Source organism: Orycteropus afer, unplaced genomic scaffold (genome assembly GCF_000298275.1).
Source record: "Orycteropus afer afer isolate SDZICR_OR568_19922 unplaced genomic scaffold, OryAfe1.0 scaffold00142, whole genome shotgun sequence".
Classification (NCBI taxonomy): Eukaryota; Metazoa; Chordata; class Mammalia; order Tubulidentata; family Orycteropodidae; genus Orycteropus; species Orycteropus afer.
In genome coordinates this window covers 2,827,675-2,845,686 of record NW_006921729.1, presented here as the reverse complement: position 1 = coordinate 2,845,686, position 18,012 = coordinate 2,827,675, and the positions used below count along the sequence as shown (strand labels likewise).

Below are 18,012 nucleotides of genomic sequence, written 5' to 3'. Positions count from 1 at the left end.
CCCCCGCCTCCAGCGCAGTGATTCCGTCCCCTGGCTGCTGTCCTGTCCTGGGCTAAGCTCGGCCGGCGGCCAGGACACTGAGGAGCAGCTATGCAGTGCTTCGGGTTCCGGAGCCCGAGCCGCTCCAGGGAGCTCTACCTGCAGGAACAGAGCCTCAAGGTGGCAGCAGTCAATGAGCAGAGATTGGGTAAGGGGCGCAGAAGGCATCGAGAGCTGGGGGAAGTGGGAAGACAGCTGGGGCAGGACACAGACTATATGTCGCAGAGCAAGGGGACCACTTGCTCTAGTCTTTGATTGGGCTTGTTTAGCATTTCGGTGAGTGTGTGACACTCTATAGGCAGTGTTTGGTGTGGTGGCACATGAGAGTGAGTACTGGGGAGATTAATTACCCCTTAAGATCTCCCCCAGCCTCTCCAAAGTCCCCCTCCTTGCCACCCTTGATCCCTCTTGTTTATAAATTTCTGAGGCACCACGGATATGTGGCCTGATGTGTAACTGCTATGGCTTTGTAATCCAGTGGATGAGCTGTGTGTGCCTATATGTGACAAGGGTGACAGTGCACCTACTCAGGTGTACACCTACACTCAGTGGTGACTGAGTGATTCTGTCACTCTGTATGATACTGTAGGCAGCTGTACAACAATGATGGTGTGTAATGCTGTGTAACCCAGTGGGTGGCATTGTGGATTTCTGTGTGTAACCCAGTGTGATCTCGTGTGACAGTGTATCAGTCTGTGTTACGGTGTGTATGTGTGTGCATTATGTGGGTTGTCTGATGGTGTGACTCTCTGTGGCCATGTGGGAAGGTGGTTGCATAAGGTGATGTTTCACAGGACTGGCCCTGTTTGTGAGTCCTGACTCTACCATATAACTTCCTTGAGCCTCAATTTCCTCATCTGTAAAATGGGAATGATGATAGTGCCTTCCTCATAGAGCTGTTGGGAGAAGTAAATACATGTACTAAGAACATTATCTCATACAAGTATTAACTATTTTATTATGGCGGCTACTATTATATTATTATGGTGATGTTCTGGCACTGTATGTGGGTATGTGTGGTGGTGACTAATTATAGTGTGGTGTGTGTGTATCTGTGTGACTATATAACCATGTAGCTGTGTATTGTTGTGGGCTCTAGGCCCCAATATGCCTCCATTATACATCACTCTAGATATATAGCAGGACTCCTGGCACCTGCTGAGCCTCCTATTAGTATCCACAGAACCCTCTGCATGCCTTGACATGGCCACTTCACTGTGTGCACCTAGCCTGGACAGACTGGCTTGGTTGCACCATCATCCCAGGTGCCCCCGAGCTTAGAGGGCTCTCACTACCACCCCCGAAAGGGGAAGGTACTCTATGGCTGAGTGAATGGGATTTGGTGAGGCATGTCCCCATATGTTCTGGGTGCTAAGCGAGCAAAGGTGATAGGGCAGGCAACCCAGAGGCCTCAGAAACAAAAGAATCCCAACTAAGACTCAGAGATGGAGGTGCCCACCCAGGTTCCCCAGTGACCCTAAGGACAGTAGTTATTACTATTCTTGAATTATCAAGACCCACTCTGAGGCTCAAGTTCGTGGTCCAGAAACTATGTTGGTAGCCAGGGGATTTATTTCTAACTGACTGCAGACAGGCCCACAGCCTGGCTCCAGGACAGGATGGACATGTTATCTCCTCATGGTGTTTTCCAGGACTGAGGGTGGGGCTCCTCTTCCTACTTCCCGACTCCTCCATTCCCATCTGCTTTGTTTGCAGTGGCTTGCCCTGATGTATGCCCAGCTTGGGTGGTGAGGTGTAGGCAGAGACATCTTGCCCAGTTGTACTTCAGCCTCAGAAAGGACAGTGGATTTCCCCAGAAGTGGCTGGAGGTGGCCCTCTCCTATAGCAGCCTAGAACCTCCAGGGCCCCCTCCTCCATTTTGGGCCCCACAGACATAGCCAAAGTAAAGGCCATCCTGTACGAACCCCCTTGGATTGAATGGGAACTGTTCTCACTAAGGCAGAAGAGTCTTCTGGGAGGGGGTGGTAGCCCTGAGACAAAGGTAGGGTAATGTTGCATTAGACTGTTACCTCTTAAGAGGCCTAGAGACTTCTTACCAGAAACTGTTCTTACCTCAGTGCTGATGGGAAAATAGTGCCACAGAGAGGTAGGGGAGTTACCTAAAACCATAGGGAGTTGAGTGTTAGTGCTTAGCTCTGTCCCCACTGGATGCAGGAGATTGGAGAGGGCTGCGGAGGGTGTGGATGGTTGAGATAATTGGCCCAGAAGGTTCTGTAGGCCTTGTGGGTATATGGAGCAGGGTGGTTGGGGCACAGATAAAGTGGGAGAGGCTGTCAGAGTTTGGAGTTCTGGACTCAGAAAATAAAAGTTTAGGGCTTTCTGAATGTTTTCCACAAAGGCCTAGACAGAGGGTCCTTGATGCCACCACTCACTTTACTGGCGCAGCAGGACAAAGACTGCTGAAGAGCCACACAGTTTTAGGTACAGAAGTAAGATGGCCCTTTGGTTCCGAACAGAGGTGGCTGCAAGACAACATGTGGCTAGGGTGGCATGTATATGTATCTCTGTCATTATCTATCTTTATTTTATATAAATAGGTCATTAAGGTGGTCAGTCTCTCTTTTCTCAAGTCTGTTGGACCACACTTAGTACAGGGTCTGCTTGGGGGAGATGGCTTCTGGGGAGCCAGGCAGATGCCCCTTTGGCATCTCCACTTTGAGCCTAATAGGACAAATGGCATCATACCTTTGGAAGTCATGCCTCAGACCAGCAGGGGTGTCTGAGAGCAGCAAGAGCTGGGTGGAGGTGGGGGAGTAACCAAGCAGCCAGGGTTCTGGTCCTCCCTGTGGGCCTCTGGTCGATGCCTTGCCTTAGCTTCTGAAATGGCTGCACTGTGCCTTAAGAATGCTGTATCCTGAGGGGTCCTGGACCAGGACACACAGACATGGGGGTAGGGCAGGGAGGGGCAGGGGCATCCCAGCAGGCCAGACACAGGCTGCACTGGGCTCATCTATCATTTCTGGAGGCAAGGATCAGAAGGTCATGAAGGCAGGCTCAAGTCAGGGGTAGGGGCTGCAGGAATGGGGGCAGCAGAGGTGAAGGTGGCAGGAATGCATTCAAGGGTCCCACAGCAACCACAGTATTGACACCAAGAACTAGAGCTCCCATTACTCAGTGCCCCGTACCCTCCTGAGATCAATGCAGCATCTCATTTCACCTCAGAACTTCCCTATTATTATCTCTGGTAGCTTAGTGCCTAAGACACTTGACAGCTAACCAGAAGGCTGGCGGTTCAAACCCACCAGCCACTCCTCGGAAGGAAGGTTGGGCAATCTACTTCCGTAGTGATACTGCCTCAGAAACCCAAGGAGGGGTCGCTATGAGTCAGGTCCAACTCGATGGCACATAACAACAACAACAACATCCCCATTTTATAGACAGGAACACAGAGCAACCTGAAGTCATTTGGTAAGGCCACAAAACTGGTCAGGAATGGGACTTGTGATTCCAGAGTCGCTGGGGTTGGGAAGTTGTTGAGTTCTATGATGTTCTGGGGTCTGGTTCTTTGCTGTTTGACCGTTTCTCTCCTACTCTGCCTCGTGTTTTGGTCCTTTCACTCTGACTCCTCAATGTGACTAGGAGGCATCTACTTCATCTTTCAGAGCCAGGCCATGTTCTAGGTGGCTTGTCCCCTAGGAACCAGCTGCTCTTTGATTAGTTGCCCTCCCTTTGTCCATTCAGCTGTGGGTAGCAGGTCACAGAGTGTAAAGTGTGACCTTGGGTGGACAGGTGTTCTGAGATTTACCATGGTCACCTCAACTGGCAATCAGAGATAGCTTCCTGGAGAAGGCAGGCCCCAGCACCAGAGGTTCTGGAGGTGGGTGTGGCAAGCATGGGGCCTGTGGCAGCAGGGACACTGGTAGAAGTGGCATTCTGCCTGCTCTGTCCCACTAGGCCTGCAGAATGACGAGGATCTACGGGCACTGCTGAAGGGCAGCCAGCTCCTGAAGGTGAAGTCCAGCTCATGGCGGAGAGAGCGCTTCTACAAGTTGCAGGAAGACTGCAAGACCATCTGGCAGGAGTCTCGCAAAGTCATGCGGACCCCAGAGTCTCAACTGTGTGAGTGCCCGGGGGGTGCTGGGTAGGGGGCAGTGTGTGGAACCTGTGCCTTGGATGGGGGAACTGAGGCTGCCTAGGGTGGAGTGGGAGTGATAGTCAATCATAAAACAAGATTACAGAAGGGGAAAGTGAGGCCTAGCCTGGTTGGGGGGTGGTCAGTCATGTAACCAGGACTAGAAATGGGGAAACAGGCTAGCTGGGGTTGGGGAGAGGACCCAGTTAAACCACCATAGGGAAGCTGAGGCCTGGTCTGAGCTGGAAAGGGCAGTCATGGAATGAGGACCCAGATAGAGATGTGAAAGCCTCATGGGGCTAGGGATATAGACCCATGACCAGAGATGGGAAAGGCAAGGTTTACAATAGGGAGGGACCTGGGCAATGTTGCCTGAACTTGTAAGTATCCACTCAGGTGGTTGTCAGCAGACTAGGAATCCAGGTGTGGTACAGCCAAAAGCTAGGCCCAAAGTCCAGGGGCAGATAAGGCACTTCCGGATATCCCTGGCCAGGGTGTGGGCTGGGTCTGTATAAAACAGCTCCTCCCTGGGACTGGGGCCAAAGGAGGACTCCTGGGGATGGAGTAGGACTGGGACACACAAAAACAGCCCATGGTTGTGGAGTTAATCCTTGAGGGTGTGAGTCTCAGGGCTTTCTGGAAACTTCTAAGGGTTCAGGCCTACAAATGGAAACTACCTCCTACAAGGCCTTTGGGTGGAAAGTCTGTTGATTTCTGCCCTTTAAAGCAAGAATTACTAGTAAAATGAGGTGTCCCCCTGCCATAGCTCTGCACCTTTACTTGGCAGGAACATTTTAAACTAAAGCTGTCCAAGAGAACTTGCTGTGACGATGGAAATATTCTTCATCTGTGCTGTCCAATATGGTAGCCTGTGGTCACTGAGTACTTGGAATGTGGATAGTGTGACTGAAAAAGTGAATTTTAAATTTTATTTAATTTTAACTAATTTCTATTTAAAAGCAGCCTGGGTGGCACAAGTGGTTTGTGATTGGCTGCTAACTTAAAGGTTGGCGGTTCTAACCCACCCCCAGTGGCTCTGATGATTTGCTTTTGTAAAGATTACAAGCAAGAAAACCCTACGGAGAGGTTCTGTTCTGTAACACAGGGGTTACCATGAGTCGGGGATTGATGCAGTGGCAACTTACAAGAATATTTAAGTAGCAAAATGTGGCTGGTGGCTACAGCAGACAGAATCATTGCAGCCTAGGTTTCACTGAAGCCAAACCAGTTGCAGTCAAGTCAGTTCTGACTCATGGTGACCCCTCGTGTGTCAGAATAGAACTGCACTTCATAGGGTTTTCACAGCTGGGACCTTTCAAAAGCAGATCACCAGAGCTTTCTTCCGAGGCACCTGTAGGTAGGTTCAAACCACCCAACTTTTGGTTAGCAGCAAGTGCTTAACTATTTGTACAACGCAGGGATTCCCACTGAAGCCCCCCAACCCAACCCAACCCAACCTAACCCACTGCCATTGAGTAGATTCTGACTCAGAGACCCTATATGACAGAGTAGAACTGCCCCATAGGGTTTCCAAGGCTGTACATCTTTACAGAAACAGACGGCCTCATCTTTCTCTGTGGAGTGGCTGGTGGGTTCAAACTATCAATCTTTCAGTTAGCAGCAGAGCGCTTAACCACTGCTTTCCACTGAAGCCCCTCAAAAATCCACTGCCGTTGAGTTGATTCTGACACATAGCAATCCTATAGGACAGGGTAGAACTGCCCCATAGGGTTTCCAAAGCTATAAATCTTTATGGAAGTAGACTGCCTTATCTTTCTCCCACAGAGCAGTTGGTGGGTTCAAACCCCAACCTATGATTAGCAGCTGAATGCTTTAACCTCTGCACCACCAGAGCCCCTTTCACTAAAACCAAGACCCATGGAAATCCTTTTTCCTTTCATCTCACCCTTGGTTGGGGAGAGGTAGGGTCAGGGTCAGCCCCCAGCAGGTCTGTTGGCAGTGGGGTAGGGTGATGAGACCAGACTTATGTGACAAATTCCAGGAGGGAAAGGAGCATAGAGAAGGAGAAGGTCAGTTTACTGAAGTCACTAAAGGTGGCATTTGACCCAGGAAGCATATGGTAGATCTCAATATTCTGTGGAAAAAGACCTGAGAAAATATGGTCTGCTTGCTTGTAGCCTATGATGGGGGCAGGAGGTGAGTCAGGACAGGAGCAGGTTCAAGGGGGCTGTGGTCCTGGAAGGTTTCTGAGCAGGGCAGGGCAGGGTCTGAGGGGATGGGGGCCTGAAGTGCTCTCAGAAAACCACTCAGAGCCGGCATCTGCTGCAGCCCAGCCCACCTCCACATAGCACAGCAATGAGCGCCAGACCTTGGCTCTGTATGTGGCGCCTGATATGCTCCTTCACAGAGCTCCTGCCTTGATAGGGGGTTTCCTGTTAGATGCTGGTGGGCCAGCCCTGATGCCGGTGGGTGGGGGCAGGGTGGGAACTAGACTGAGTCCAGGGGATTCCCTGGAGGCCGCTCACCAGCCATTATATGCACAGCTCCCCAATGTGTGCCTGGCACTTGGTGGGGAATGGGCATGGGGGCAGAGAGAGGCATGGGAGACCCAGCCCTTGCCTGCAGGAACCCTCATTTGGGCTGGCGATAGAAAACTTCACACTAGGACAACTATGAGCAAAAGGGGCAGGAAGAACATTCCAAGCAGGAGACCCGTGTGAGCAAAGGTGCAGTCTTAGGAAAGGGCATGATGGCAGGCTGAGGGTCCCACTCCTGAGAGCAGGGGCTGCAGGCCCAGGTTTGGGGAGCTAGATGTGTTCAAGTGAGGAGTGTGGAGTTTGCCCAGTGCGGCCTGAAAAGGCTTCTTTCCAGGAGGCCTGAGATAGGCCTGTATTGAGTATATATGGTGGCTGCTCCTCTTCTCTGGGCAAGCAGCAAAGTTTCAGTTGTCCTCACTGAATTTTACCTTTGGGCAAACCAAAGTCTGGAGAGTAAAGGAGAGGCCTGGTGAGGAAGGAGTGGAGCAGTACCCTAAATCTCTCTGGTTCTGTTTCCTGCTGCCTAAATCTTCCCCAGTCATACCATGGCTCCCACCCCATCTGTCATTTCTAGTTCCCAGATGGTATTATCAGCAGTGAAGGCATCTGTAGTTCCTCTCTGGACAGGGGTGCTGTCACCCAGAGGGTTCCATGTCTCAGGCTTCCTGTGTTCACTCCCAGCCTGTGAACACTCCTGTGTTCTGCTACAGCCGTGGCTGGTCTGAGGCATAGTGAAGCACAGGAGGCTGTGGGCGGAGGGATTATCCCTTGTACCCCAGGAAGGCCCAGGGATCTTACATTCCTCTTCCTAAAGCCTGCTGTCCAGGCTTGGCACATGCCACACACATGGGGCCTGAAAGTGGCCAGGAGGCCCTTGAGTACTCAGGGCAAAGGGTAAGAGTGGGCAGTGGGCACAGGGAGGTTCAGGCTGGCTTCCAGCCGGAGCTGGACTGGGACCCAGGACAGATGAGACTGGCTTAAGATGGAGGTGGGGCAGAGCTGGATAACTACAGCTGGGAGGCCTAGTATGAACCTGGGGGTAGGATGGCTCCAACCCAGGGAAGGCACACTAGGGGTGCAGGTGCTGGTGTAGGCAGGGCCTTGCCTCTCCCTGAAGCTTTGAAGGCTGGGCTGTGACAGGAGGGCCCTCCTCCAGGTTCCCAAGGGCAGAATGATATAATCTCTCAAATCCCCAAGGGATACCCTCCAGTTGGGACCCTAAAGGGCACAGCCTTCCTCCAGCCTCCCTGCCAAGGTATTCCCTGAGGTCAGGACCCATACAGACACAGGCACTTTTCTCTCTCATTTTGACTCTTTGCCCCCAGACTCCAGGGCCAGGGCCAACTGAGGGTGTCCCCAGTGTCCTGAATGGGCAGGAGAAGGCCCTGGAGGCTCTCCTGGCTAGGTGTGGGAGGGCAGGCCCAAAGTCAAGGATGATCAGGAAAGCTGGTGGCCCCTCTCAGTCACAGCCTCCAAGCTCCAGGTGGCTTCTCTCCATCTTATGCCCTACCCCAATCCTCTCCCAGGACCCCTGCTTCCCTCCTGTCACTGGGACAGCAGGCCTGGTGGTCCCAGGTTCCCTTCCTACCTCAAGTCTCTCTCAGAGTCTTTCCCTGTAGTTTCTACTCTGTCTGCTATGGCTGTCTTACTCTCCTTTATGTCCCACCTCGTCTGTCTTCCTGCCCCTTTCCGTTCTCTCTTGTCAGGATCCCTGGACTCCGGGCCTAAGCTCCAGCCCTGGCTCTGTGCCTCACGGCTCTCTCTGTTCCCCTCGGCCTCTGCTCACAGTCTCCATTGAGGACATTCAGGAGATACGGCAGGGGCACCGCACCGAGGGCCTGGAGAAGTACGCCCATGATGTGCCCGCGGACCGCTGCTTCTCTATCATCTTCAAGGACCAGCGTAACACACTGGACCTCATTGCCCCGTCACCAGCTGATGCCCAGCACTGGGTGCAGGGTCTGCGGAAGATCATCCACCACTCGGGTTCCATGGACCAGAGGCAGAAGCTGCAGCAGTATCCTTGTAGTGGTGGCCCCAGGCTAGGCGCAGTCTGAGGACACAGGCTATGGTTGTTCCCAGGGTACCTCGGGTATGGAAGGGAAGCAGGGAAGGTGCTTGGAGCTCTCTCTGGTCTGCTCTACCCAAGGACCCAAGGGCCAGAGAGCAGTGCAGCCCCTGATGCCTCCTCCTCCCTCTGTAGCCAGTGTGGTTTTGGAACACTGAGGACCTGGTCTTGGACATTATAATCCTATTTCCTAGAGTTGCTACACTTTTTCCCTGTGGGAATTTTAGGGGGGGTACCTTGGCCATTCTAAGCCATTCTTCTGGGAGTGATCAAATTCCCCCTGGGCTGGTGTGCCTACAAGCCTGTGGGCTTAAAAAACAAGTCCACTGAACAATCCAGGTGCCCAACAACATACTAGTGTATGGTTCAAAGTGATCAGCCTTCTGGTATACACAGAATAGGGCAGAATCTGCTCCAACTCCTTTTTTTTTTTTATAACAGCTTTACTGAGATACAATTCGTATACTACACACTTCACCCATTTCAAGTGTACAATCCAGTGGCTTTTAGTATACTCACACAGTTGTGCAACTATCACCAAAATTAGCTTTAGAACATTTCTATCACTCCCCCCAAAAAACCCTGTACCCTTTAGCAGTCACTCCCTGTATTCCCCCAGCTTCTCCAGCCCTAACTAACCAGTTGCTGTGGAGTTGATCCTGACTCATGGCAACCCCATACATGTCAGAGTGGAACTGTGCCCCACAGGGTTTTCAATGGCTGATTTTTTCAGAAGTACATTGCCAGGCATTTCCTCCAAGGCACCTCTAGACTTGAATATCTAGCCCTTTGTTTAACCATTTGTACTACCCAATGACTAATCCCCAGCTCTGGGCAACCACTGATCTGTTTTATCATACATTTGCCCATTTTGGGCATTTCCTATAAATAGAGTCATATAGTCATACAATCTTACGTGACTGGTTTCTTTCATGTAGCAGTTTTCAAAGTTCATTGAAGTTGCAGCATATATTAATTAGCACTTTGTTCCTTTTTGCTGATGAATAATTTTCCAAAGTATGGATGTGCCACATTTTGTGTTATTTTCCATTCATTGAGGACATTTGGGTTGTTTCTACTTTGGGGCTCTTATAGTGTTGTTATGTGCCTAAGGCACTTGACTGCTAACCAGAAGGCTGGCAGTTCAAACCCACCAGCCACTCCTTGGAAGGAAGGTTGGGCAATCTACTTCCATAGTGATACTATCTCGGAAACCCAAGGAGGGGTCGCTATGAGTCAGGTCCAACTCGACGGCACATAACAACAACAATATGTACTTTTTTATAGAAGTTTCTGTATGCACGTATGTTTTTAATTATCTTGGGTATATCCCTAGGAATAGTATTTTTTATTTTTATTTTTTATTGTGATTTGGTTGAAAGTTTACAGAGCAAATTCACTTTCCCTACAGCAGTTCATGTACACTTTGTCTCATGACATTGACTACAATGTACCCCAATGTAAGAGCTCCCCTCTCACTTCCTCCCCATAGTTACCTCTTCCCTACGTCCATCCCTTCATGCACTCCTGCCCCCTGAGCTCTCTCCCTGCACATAGACAGCCTTTCTGTTCTCCCATGATTGATCTCTCCAAGGAGTGTATCTACCTCAGGTAAATGTTCAGCTCATATGCCTGTTTCATGTTTGGCTGGAAGCCACAGGTGTGGGTTCAATTCCAGACCTGAAGGGCAGCTAAAGGCCATAGTCTCAGTGGTTCCACCAGGCTCTATCAGACCAGCAAACCTGGTCCCCTCCCCCCCCTTTTTTTTTCCCAAATGATTTTGAGTTTTATTCTACATTGTTCTCCCTCTCTATCCAGGATCTCCTACATAGATCCCCCTCTGAGTAGCTGACAGTGGTAGCTGGGCACCATCTAGTTCTTCTGGTCTCATAGTCATATAGGCTGCGGATCTCATGGTATATCAGTCTCTTGGACTAATTTGTTTCCATGAATCTTTGGTTTTCTTCATTCTTCTTTGCTCTGGATGAGGAAAGACCCATTGTTGCATCCAAATGGCTGCTTGCAAGCTTTTAAGATCCCAGTCGCTACTCACCAAAGTAGGAGGTGGAACAATGTTTTGTGTAGTATGTTATGCCAACTGAGCTTGATGTCCCCTGCAACTATGGTCCTGAGCCCATAGGTTCAACTACTCACTCCCTCTGGGTAGCTGGCAGTGGCCAAGAAGTGACTACAACCTTGCCCCTTGTCAGCTCTACTATACATCTGGGAATTCTTACAGATCATACAAATATACTTGTAGAAACATTGTCTACCAACCCTATACATGGTCTTGGGTACTCCTAGGAGTAGTATTGTTGTCATATGGTAACCCTATGTTTAATCTTTTGAGGATCTGCCAGACTATTTTCCAAAGTGGCTGTATCATTTTAAATTTCCACCAGCAGTATAGGAGGATTCTAAGTTTTCACATCCTCATCAACATTTCTTCTTTTCTGTTGTTTTGATTATGGCCATTGTAGTGGATATGACGTGGTAGGTTACTGTGGCTTTGATTTGTATTTCTGTGATGGCTAACAGTGTTGACCATCTTTTCATGTGCCATTTGTTTATCTTATTTGGAGATATATCTATTCAGATCCTTTGCTTATTTTTGAATTATTTTTACTATTGAGTTGTACAAGTTATTTATATATTCTAGATACAAGTCCCTTATCAGATATATGATTTGCAAATATTTTCTCCCAGTCTATGGGCTGTCTCTTCACTTTCTTGATGGTATTCTTTGAAGCACAAGAGTTTTTAGTTTTGATGAAGTCCACTTTTCCTTTTCCTTTGGTTACTTGTGATTTTGGTGTCATGTCTAAGAAAACCTTGCTTAACCCAAGGTCATGAGATTTACTCTTATATTCTAAGAGTTTATAGTTTTAGTCCTTATATTTAAGTCTCTGATCCATATTAGGTTAATTTTTGCATATGGTGTGAAGTAGGGGTCCAGTTCACTCTTTTGCATGTATATATCCAGTTGTCCCAGCACCATTTCTTTAGACCATTCTTGACCCATTGAATTATCTTGGCAGCCTTGTCAAAAATCAATTGATCATAAATCTGAGGGTTTATTCTAGTCCATTTATCTGTGTCTGTCCTTATGCCAGTACCACAGTCTTGATTATTGTAGCTTTGTAGTAAGTTTTGAAATCAAGAAGGGTGAGCTCTCCATATCTGTTCTTTTTCATGATTATTTGGCTATTCTGGGTCCCTTAAATTTCCACATAAATTTTAGGATCAGCTTGTCAATTTCTACATACAGCCAGTGGGGATTTTGATAGAGATTGTTCACTCTGTAGGTCAATCTGGAATATTCCCATTTTAATCCACTGAGTGGAAGAACCGTAGATCAGTGATTTATTCCTTTAGTGTTGAACATTTAAGTTATCTTTAGTTGTTCAAGAGTGAAACAACAAATAACACTGCAAAGAACATCTCTGTGCATAACACTTTCTGGTATTCAGGGAGTATTTGCTTATCAACAGACTGCTGGAAGTAGAATTCCTAAATCAGGAGATATTAACAGTTTAAAGCTTTAGCTATCCTTAAATCATTTTCCTAAAGATTGTACCAATTTACCTTCCCCAAGCAATGGATGAGAATGTTCATTTCACCTCAACCTTACTTGCACTGGGTATTATATTTTGAAACTGCTAACTTTCTAGTTTAAGAAATTGCATCTCATTTTCAAATTTTTAACATATTTGATTACTGGGAATGTTTGGAAAGGGACAGATTGGGTCTTTTGCTCATTTAGTTATAAGCTCTCATACTGTTTACTTTTTAATTAATTAAATCTTCTAAGCCTTTGCTGCAGGAGCTCTGGTAGCATTGTGCCTAAGGCACTTGACTGCTAACCAGAAGGCTGGAGGTTCAAACCCACCAGCCACTCCTTGGAAGGAAGGTTGGGCAATCTACTTCCACCTCAGAAACCCAAGGAGGGGTTGCTATGAGTTGGGTCCAACTCGATGGCACATAATAACAACAAGAAGCCTCTGCTGCAAATGCTTCCCTCTGTCAAATAAATGACTACTTTTTCTTTACTGGATCCTCAGAATTTTCTTTAAAAAGTTTTTATAGCATTGATTATGGTGTTTCCCTTTGATTTCTTCTACAAACCTACTGTCTTTGTGTGTGTGTGTGTGTATGCTCCTGTCTTTGTTCTATACTTAGTTCTCTGATGTCTGTGGAATGTACTATGGAGGTCTGTACTCTCCACAGCCCTCCTTCTCTGGTTCCTTAAGGCATGACAAGGTGAGGGATAACTAGAGGCTGAAATGTCCAAATCATGATGACTTGATCCAGGCTTTGCTTTTTCATGTGATGTCCTCTGTAGCTTGACATATGCTATTTTCTATAAAATAAGCCTGGGGACAATAGGTAAACATTGGGTTGCTAACTGAAAAGTCTAACTGCTAACTGATTGGCTCCCACCCAGCAATTCAGTACAGCCCAGTGACTCTGCAGGAGGCAAGAGCTGGGGATCTGCTCCCATAAAGATTACAGCCAAGAAAACTTATGGGGCAGTTCTACCCTGTCACATGGTTGCTACGAGTTGAAACTGACTTGATGGCTTCTGACAACAACAAACTACTTTAGTTAAGTTGGCCAAAAATTGTATCTTAAAAACCAGAAAGATATACCTTAAAATGTTAACGTAGTTACCCTGGGTGGTTGGACTGTGGGGAGATTTGTTTCATTACTTTTTCTGTATTTTCTGTGTTGTCTACAGTGAGCCCCACAGTGAGAAAAGAAAAGGACTCCATGCCAACATATAGAAAAAAGACTCCTTAATAGGATGTAACATGTTCCTCCAAAGAGGCCACCAGGTCTTGTTGCTGAAATGTAGATGTGCAATAAGCTAGGCCTGCAGGGAGCTGTGTCTACAGGCAACCTTAGCCTAGGCAGGGCTAGGCCCAGGGCTTGAGGGAGCTTGAACTATGGCTCTGGCTGGGATGTCACAGGGGTACCAGGGCTCCTGCATTCTTTCCTTACCTTGCCCAGCTGGATTCACTCCTGCCTGCGAAAAGCTGACAAAAACAAGGACAACAAGATGAGCTTCAAGGAGCTGCAGAACTTCCTGAAGGAACTTAACATTCAGGTGGATGACAGCTATGCACGGAGGATCTTCAGGGTGAGACAGGAAGTCAGGGTCAGGTGGCAGTGGAGTCCTTGGTCCTGGCCAGAGGCCTACACTGAGCCCTGCCCACTTGGCTGTCCTGGCTGTGTAGGAATGTGATCGCTCCCAGACAGACTCCCTAGAGAATGACGAGATTGAGGTCTTCTACAAGATGCTGACCCAGCGGGAGGAGATCGACCGCATCTTTGCCGAGGCTGCGGGTGCTGGGGAAACCCTGTCAGTTGATCAGCTGGTTACATTCCTGCAGCACCAGCAACGGGAGGAGGCTGCAGGGCCTGCATTGGCCCTATCTCTCATCGAGCGCTATGAGCCCAGTGAAACTGGTGAGGGCCTGGCTGGGGCCTTTGGGCCAGTCCATGGTGCCCTGGGGAACCCAGGGACATACTGCCAAAGAGAAGGGGGGTGGAGGGAAGGGGGTACTTCATACAGCCCCAGAGCTTCTTACCTACTGGGCTCTATTTGCCTGCTCCATTAAAGCAGACAGACAGGAGACAGGGCTCCCAGCATCATTACCACCTCACTGGGCATCCTGGTTCCTCCTCCAGGCATTTTGAGGCCTGCCTCTCCCCACCCATCCCACCCTAAGAAATAGAGAGAGGTGGCTGGAAAAGCAAACATTTTCCTGCTTCCTTTTTTGTGTCCAGCTTGGGTCCATCTTTGGGAGATGACAAAGCAGGGGACATAGGGCCCTGCTCTGGGGGGCAGAAGAGCGGACAGAGAGGAGATAAGACCCTGCCCTTAGGGGCCTTACAGTGTGGGGACAGGTGGAGGAGACAGGGCCTTGCTCTGGGGTAATCACGGTCAGGTTGGACACTCACACTTACCCCATTTCCACGGGATGTCGAGGACCAGCTCAGCAGAACCGGCGGGAGGCGGGCTGAAGGCTCAAGTGGGGCGTCCTCCTCCCTCCCAGCCAAGGCACGGCGGCAGATGACCAAGGATGGCTTCCTCATGTACCTTCTGTCGGCGGACGGCAGCGCCTTCAACCTGGCGCACCGACGGGTCTACCTGGACATGAGCCAGCCGCTCAGCCACTACTTCGTGTCCTCCTCACACAACACTTACCTGCTGGAGGATCAGCTCACTGGACCCAGCAGTACCGAAGCCTACATCCGGTGGGGGCCGGGGTGGGGCGGGGCGGGGAGGGAGCGGGGCGGGGCCGGAGGGTCCTAGCCGCTTTCTTTGCCCACAGGGCGCTGTGCAAAGGTTGCCGCTGCCTGGAGCTCGACTGCTGGGATGGGCCCAACCAGGAGCCAATCATTTACCACGGCTACACCTTCACCTCCAAAATCCTCTTCTGCGACGTGCTCAGGGCCATCCGGGACTACGCCTTCAAGGTGGGTGCACCTCTGGGGGTGTGAAGAATGCTGGGGGTGTCCACCCCCTTCTAAAATCTTCTGGCCCCTAGGCATCTCCCTACCCCGTCATCCTGTCCCTGGAGAACCACTGCAGCCTGGAGCAGCAGCGGGTGATGGCACGACACTTGAGGACCATCCTGGGCACCATGCTGTTGGACCAGCAGCTAGATGGGGTCACCACCAGTCTGCCCTCCCCAGAAGTATGTGGTAGACATATTGGCACCTGGAGGAGAGGGCACAGGACTGGCTGGGAGGCCAGGTGGGTCTTGATCAGCTGCCCCTCCATCCTTATTAGCAACTGAAGGGAAAGATCCTGCTGAAGGGAAAGAAGCTTGGGGGACTCCGGCCCCCTGAAGGGGAAGGCAGTTCTGAGGCCACTGTGGTGTCAGATGAGGATGAGGCTGCGGAGATGGAAGACGAGGCAGTGAGGAGCCACGTGCAGCACAAACCCAGGGTCTGAGGGGGAGCTGTTGGGGTGGGCAGCCCTGGGGCCCTTCCCCATCATCCACCATCACCTAGTGGGATATCTGCCTTGTCTCAGTTCTCTGTGGCTGCCACTCAGACCATCTGCCCCCTTCTCTCTGTCTCTCTGTCTCTGGGTTTCTGGCACTCTCAGTGCCCACTCTGTTCCAACTTCTGAATCTAATCTGGGCCTCCCCATGGCCCTCAGGAGGACAAACTCAGGCTAGCGATGGAACTCTCCAACATGGTCATTTACTGCAAGAGTGTCCACTTTGAGGGTTTCTCCAGGCCTGGCACTCCTGGGCAGGCCTTCTACGAGATGGCATCCTTCTCTGAGAACCGTGCCCTCCGACTACTCCAAGAAGCAGGTGAGCCTCTGCTTGTACTCCAAAGTTGCTGACCATCTGTCTGGCCATCTGGGCTGGCTCACCACCCCTTAAGATGTCGCCTAGAGTTGGCACTCCCTGCTCTGTTGCTAGACAGAACTGGTGGGGAGAGGCTTGGGTCTTACTAGGAGGCCTCCAGTTCTGACTGACTAATACACCCCTCAGGAAACAGCTTTGTCCTCCACAATGTGGGGCACCTGAGCAGGATTTACCCCGCTGGCTGGAGAACAGACTCTTCCAACTACAGCCCTGTAGAGATGTGGAACGCAGGCTGCCAGATCGGTAGGAGCTGCCTGGGGCTGGAGGAGGCCTGGATGTGGGTTCTGGTTCTCAGCACCAGGGGCCTAGAGCCTTAGAGGCCATGCAGTGGGAGGTCTGGGGTCCCAAGCAGGGCTGGGTGTAGGGACCTGTGGGCTCAGGATCTGGTATTTTGGGTACTTCAGTTTGGATATATCCCCCCAACAGCAAGTCATAGTGTCTAAAATTCTACTATTGACATAGCAGTCCTTTGAATTCTCACTCACATCAGAAATAGGATGTGTGATTCATGTAATGGGTCAGTTGGGGTGGCAGGAGAGCAGTAAGCATTGGAGTAGACTTTGCTTCTGACTCCCCATGTGACCCTCAACCTCAGTGTACCAAGTGGGCTGGGCTGAAGGGCCCTCAAGGCCCAGCTACAGCATGTGACTGCCCTTCCTGCCTGTAGTGGCTCTGAACTTCCAGACACCTGGGCTAGAAATGGATGTGTACCAGGGCCGCTTCCAGGACAATGGGGCCTGTGGGTACGTGCTGAAGCCTGCCTTCCTGCGAGACCCCAACTCCACTTTCAACCCATGTGTGCTGACTCAGGGGCCCTGGTGGACTCAGAAGCGGCTCAATGTCAGAGTATGAAGGGACACAGGAGGGGCAGTGCCCAGGGGCTTCTCTTCATGCTCACTGCCATTCCTGAGCCCTTAACTGTCCCCTGCTTTTCCTCAGGTCATCTCGGGGCAACAGCTTCCAAAAGTCAACAAGAATAAGAATTCAATTGTGGACCCCAAAGTGACAGTGGAGATCCACGGTGTGGCCCGGGACATGGCCAGCCGCCAGACTGCTGTAGTCACCAATAATGGTATGTGTTAGGTCTGGGTTGGGCTCAGCCATTGGAGCCGGTGTCTATGCTGTTGATATGGTGCTGTACCCCTAGGTTTCAACCCCAAGTGGGACACGGAATTTGAGTTTGAGGTGGTTGTGTCTGAGCTTGCCCTCATCCGCTTTGTGGTGGAGGATTACGATGCTTCCTCCAAGAACGACTTCATTGGACAGAGCACCATCCCCTTGAGCAGCCTCAAGCAGGGTGAGTATTTGTCAAGGGGAGGTGGTGGCCAGGGTTGGGGAGGGCAAAGCCTGACATCTCCTGGGCTGGGGCTGGCTGTACCTTGGAGCATCTTTCTGAGTGACCCAAACTCTCTCTGTATATTCCTTGCTGCTGTCTACCTTCCTGCCCATCCGCCTACCAGGATACCGCCACATCCACCTCTTATCCAAGAATGGAGACCAGCATCCATCAGCCACGCTCTTTGTGAAGGTTTTCCTCCAAGACTGGGCTCGAGGAGTCTAGTGGGGTTGCCCTGAGCAGGCTAGGCCTCTGTCCACCTCTGGGGGCAGGGCTGGTATGGCCACTCTCAACCTCTTGCTTAGAGTTAGAGGCCTCCATACTGCCTTCAGCTCAAACACTGCCCATGCTGCTTCCTCTCTGAGGTCCTAGGAGCTGATCCAGTCCCTGGAGCTGTCCTTTATTCCATTAGGAACACACTGCAACCCTTTGGCCTCTGGCTAGCCCTGGGTCAAGGATTTTTATAAAAATCGTAAGACTAAGTAAGCCCTGTGATTTCTTTACCTGCTTGTTGTTAGTTGCCATTGAGTTGGCTCTGACTCCGCGACCTTCTGTATTACCTGTGAGGTGTGTGTATGTGCATGTGT

The 18,012-nt window shown here is 50.3% G+C and overlaps 1 protein-coding gene across 1 annotated transcript; it reads left to right on the top strand.

The window, feature by feature from the left end:
- Positions 1–90: 90 nt before the first annotated feature.
- Positions 91–17,650, top strand: PLCD1 (phospholipase C delta 1). The gene is made up of 15 exons (XM_007945696.2): positions 91–187; positions 3,955–4,119; positions 8,419–8,647; positions 13,709–13,838; positions 13,936–14,167; positions 14,758–14,959; positions 15,037–15,181; positions 15,253–15,402; positions 15,498–15,656; positions 15,873–16,032; positions 16,216–16,332; positions 16,757–16,935; positions 17,029–17,161; positions 17,237–17,386; positions 17,550–17,650. The coding sequence occupies exons 1-15, from the start codon at positions 91–93 to the stop codon at positions 17,648–17,650; spliced, it is 2,349 nt and encodes a 782-aa protein (XP_007943887.1).
- Positions 17,651–18,012: the final 362 nt, after the last annotated feature.

Excerpts from the sequence above, each read along its gene's own strand:
- PLCD1 (XM_007945696.2), top strand. The coding sequence starts at position 91 with ATGCAGTGCTTCGGGTTCCGGAGCCCGAGCCGCTCCAGGGAGCTCTAC. Across the intron at positions 15,657-15,872 it reads ACGTGCAGCACAAACCCAGG|GAGGACAAACTCAGGCTAGC; the intron begins GTCTGAGGGGGA and ends CATGGCCCTCAG. Across the intron at positions 17,162-17,236 it reads TGCTGTAGTCACCAATAATG|GTTTCAACCCCAAGTGGGAC; the intron begins GTATGTGTTAGG and ends CTGTACCCCTAG.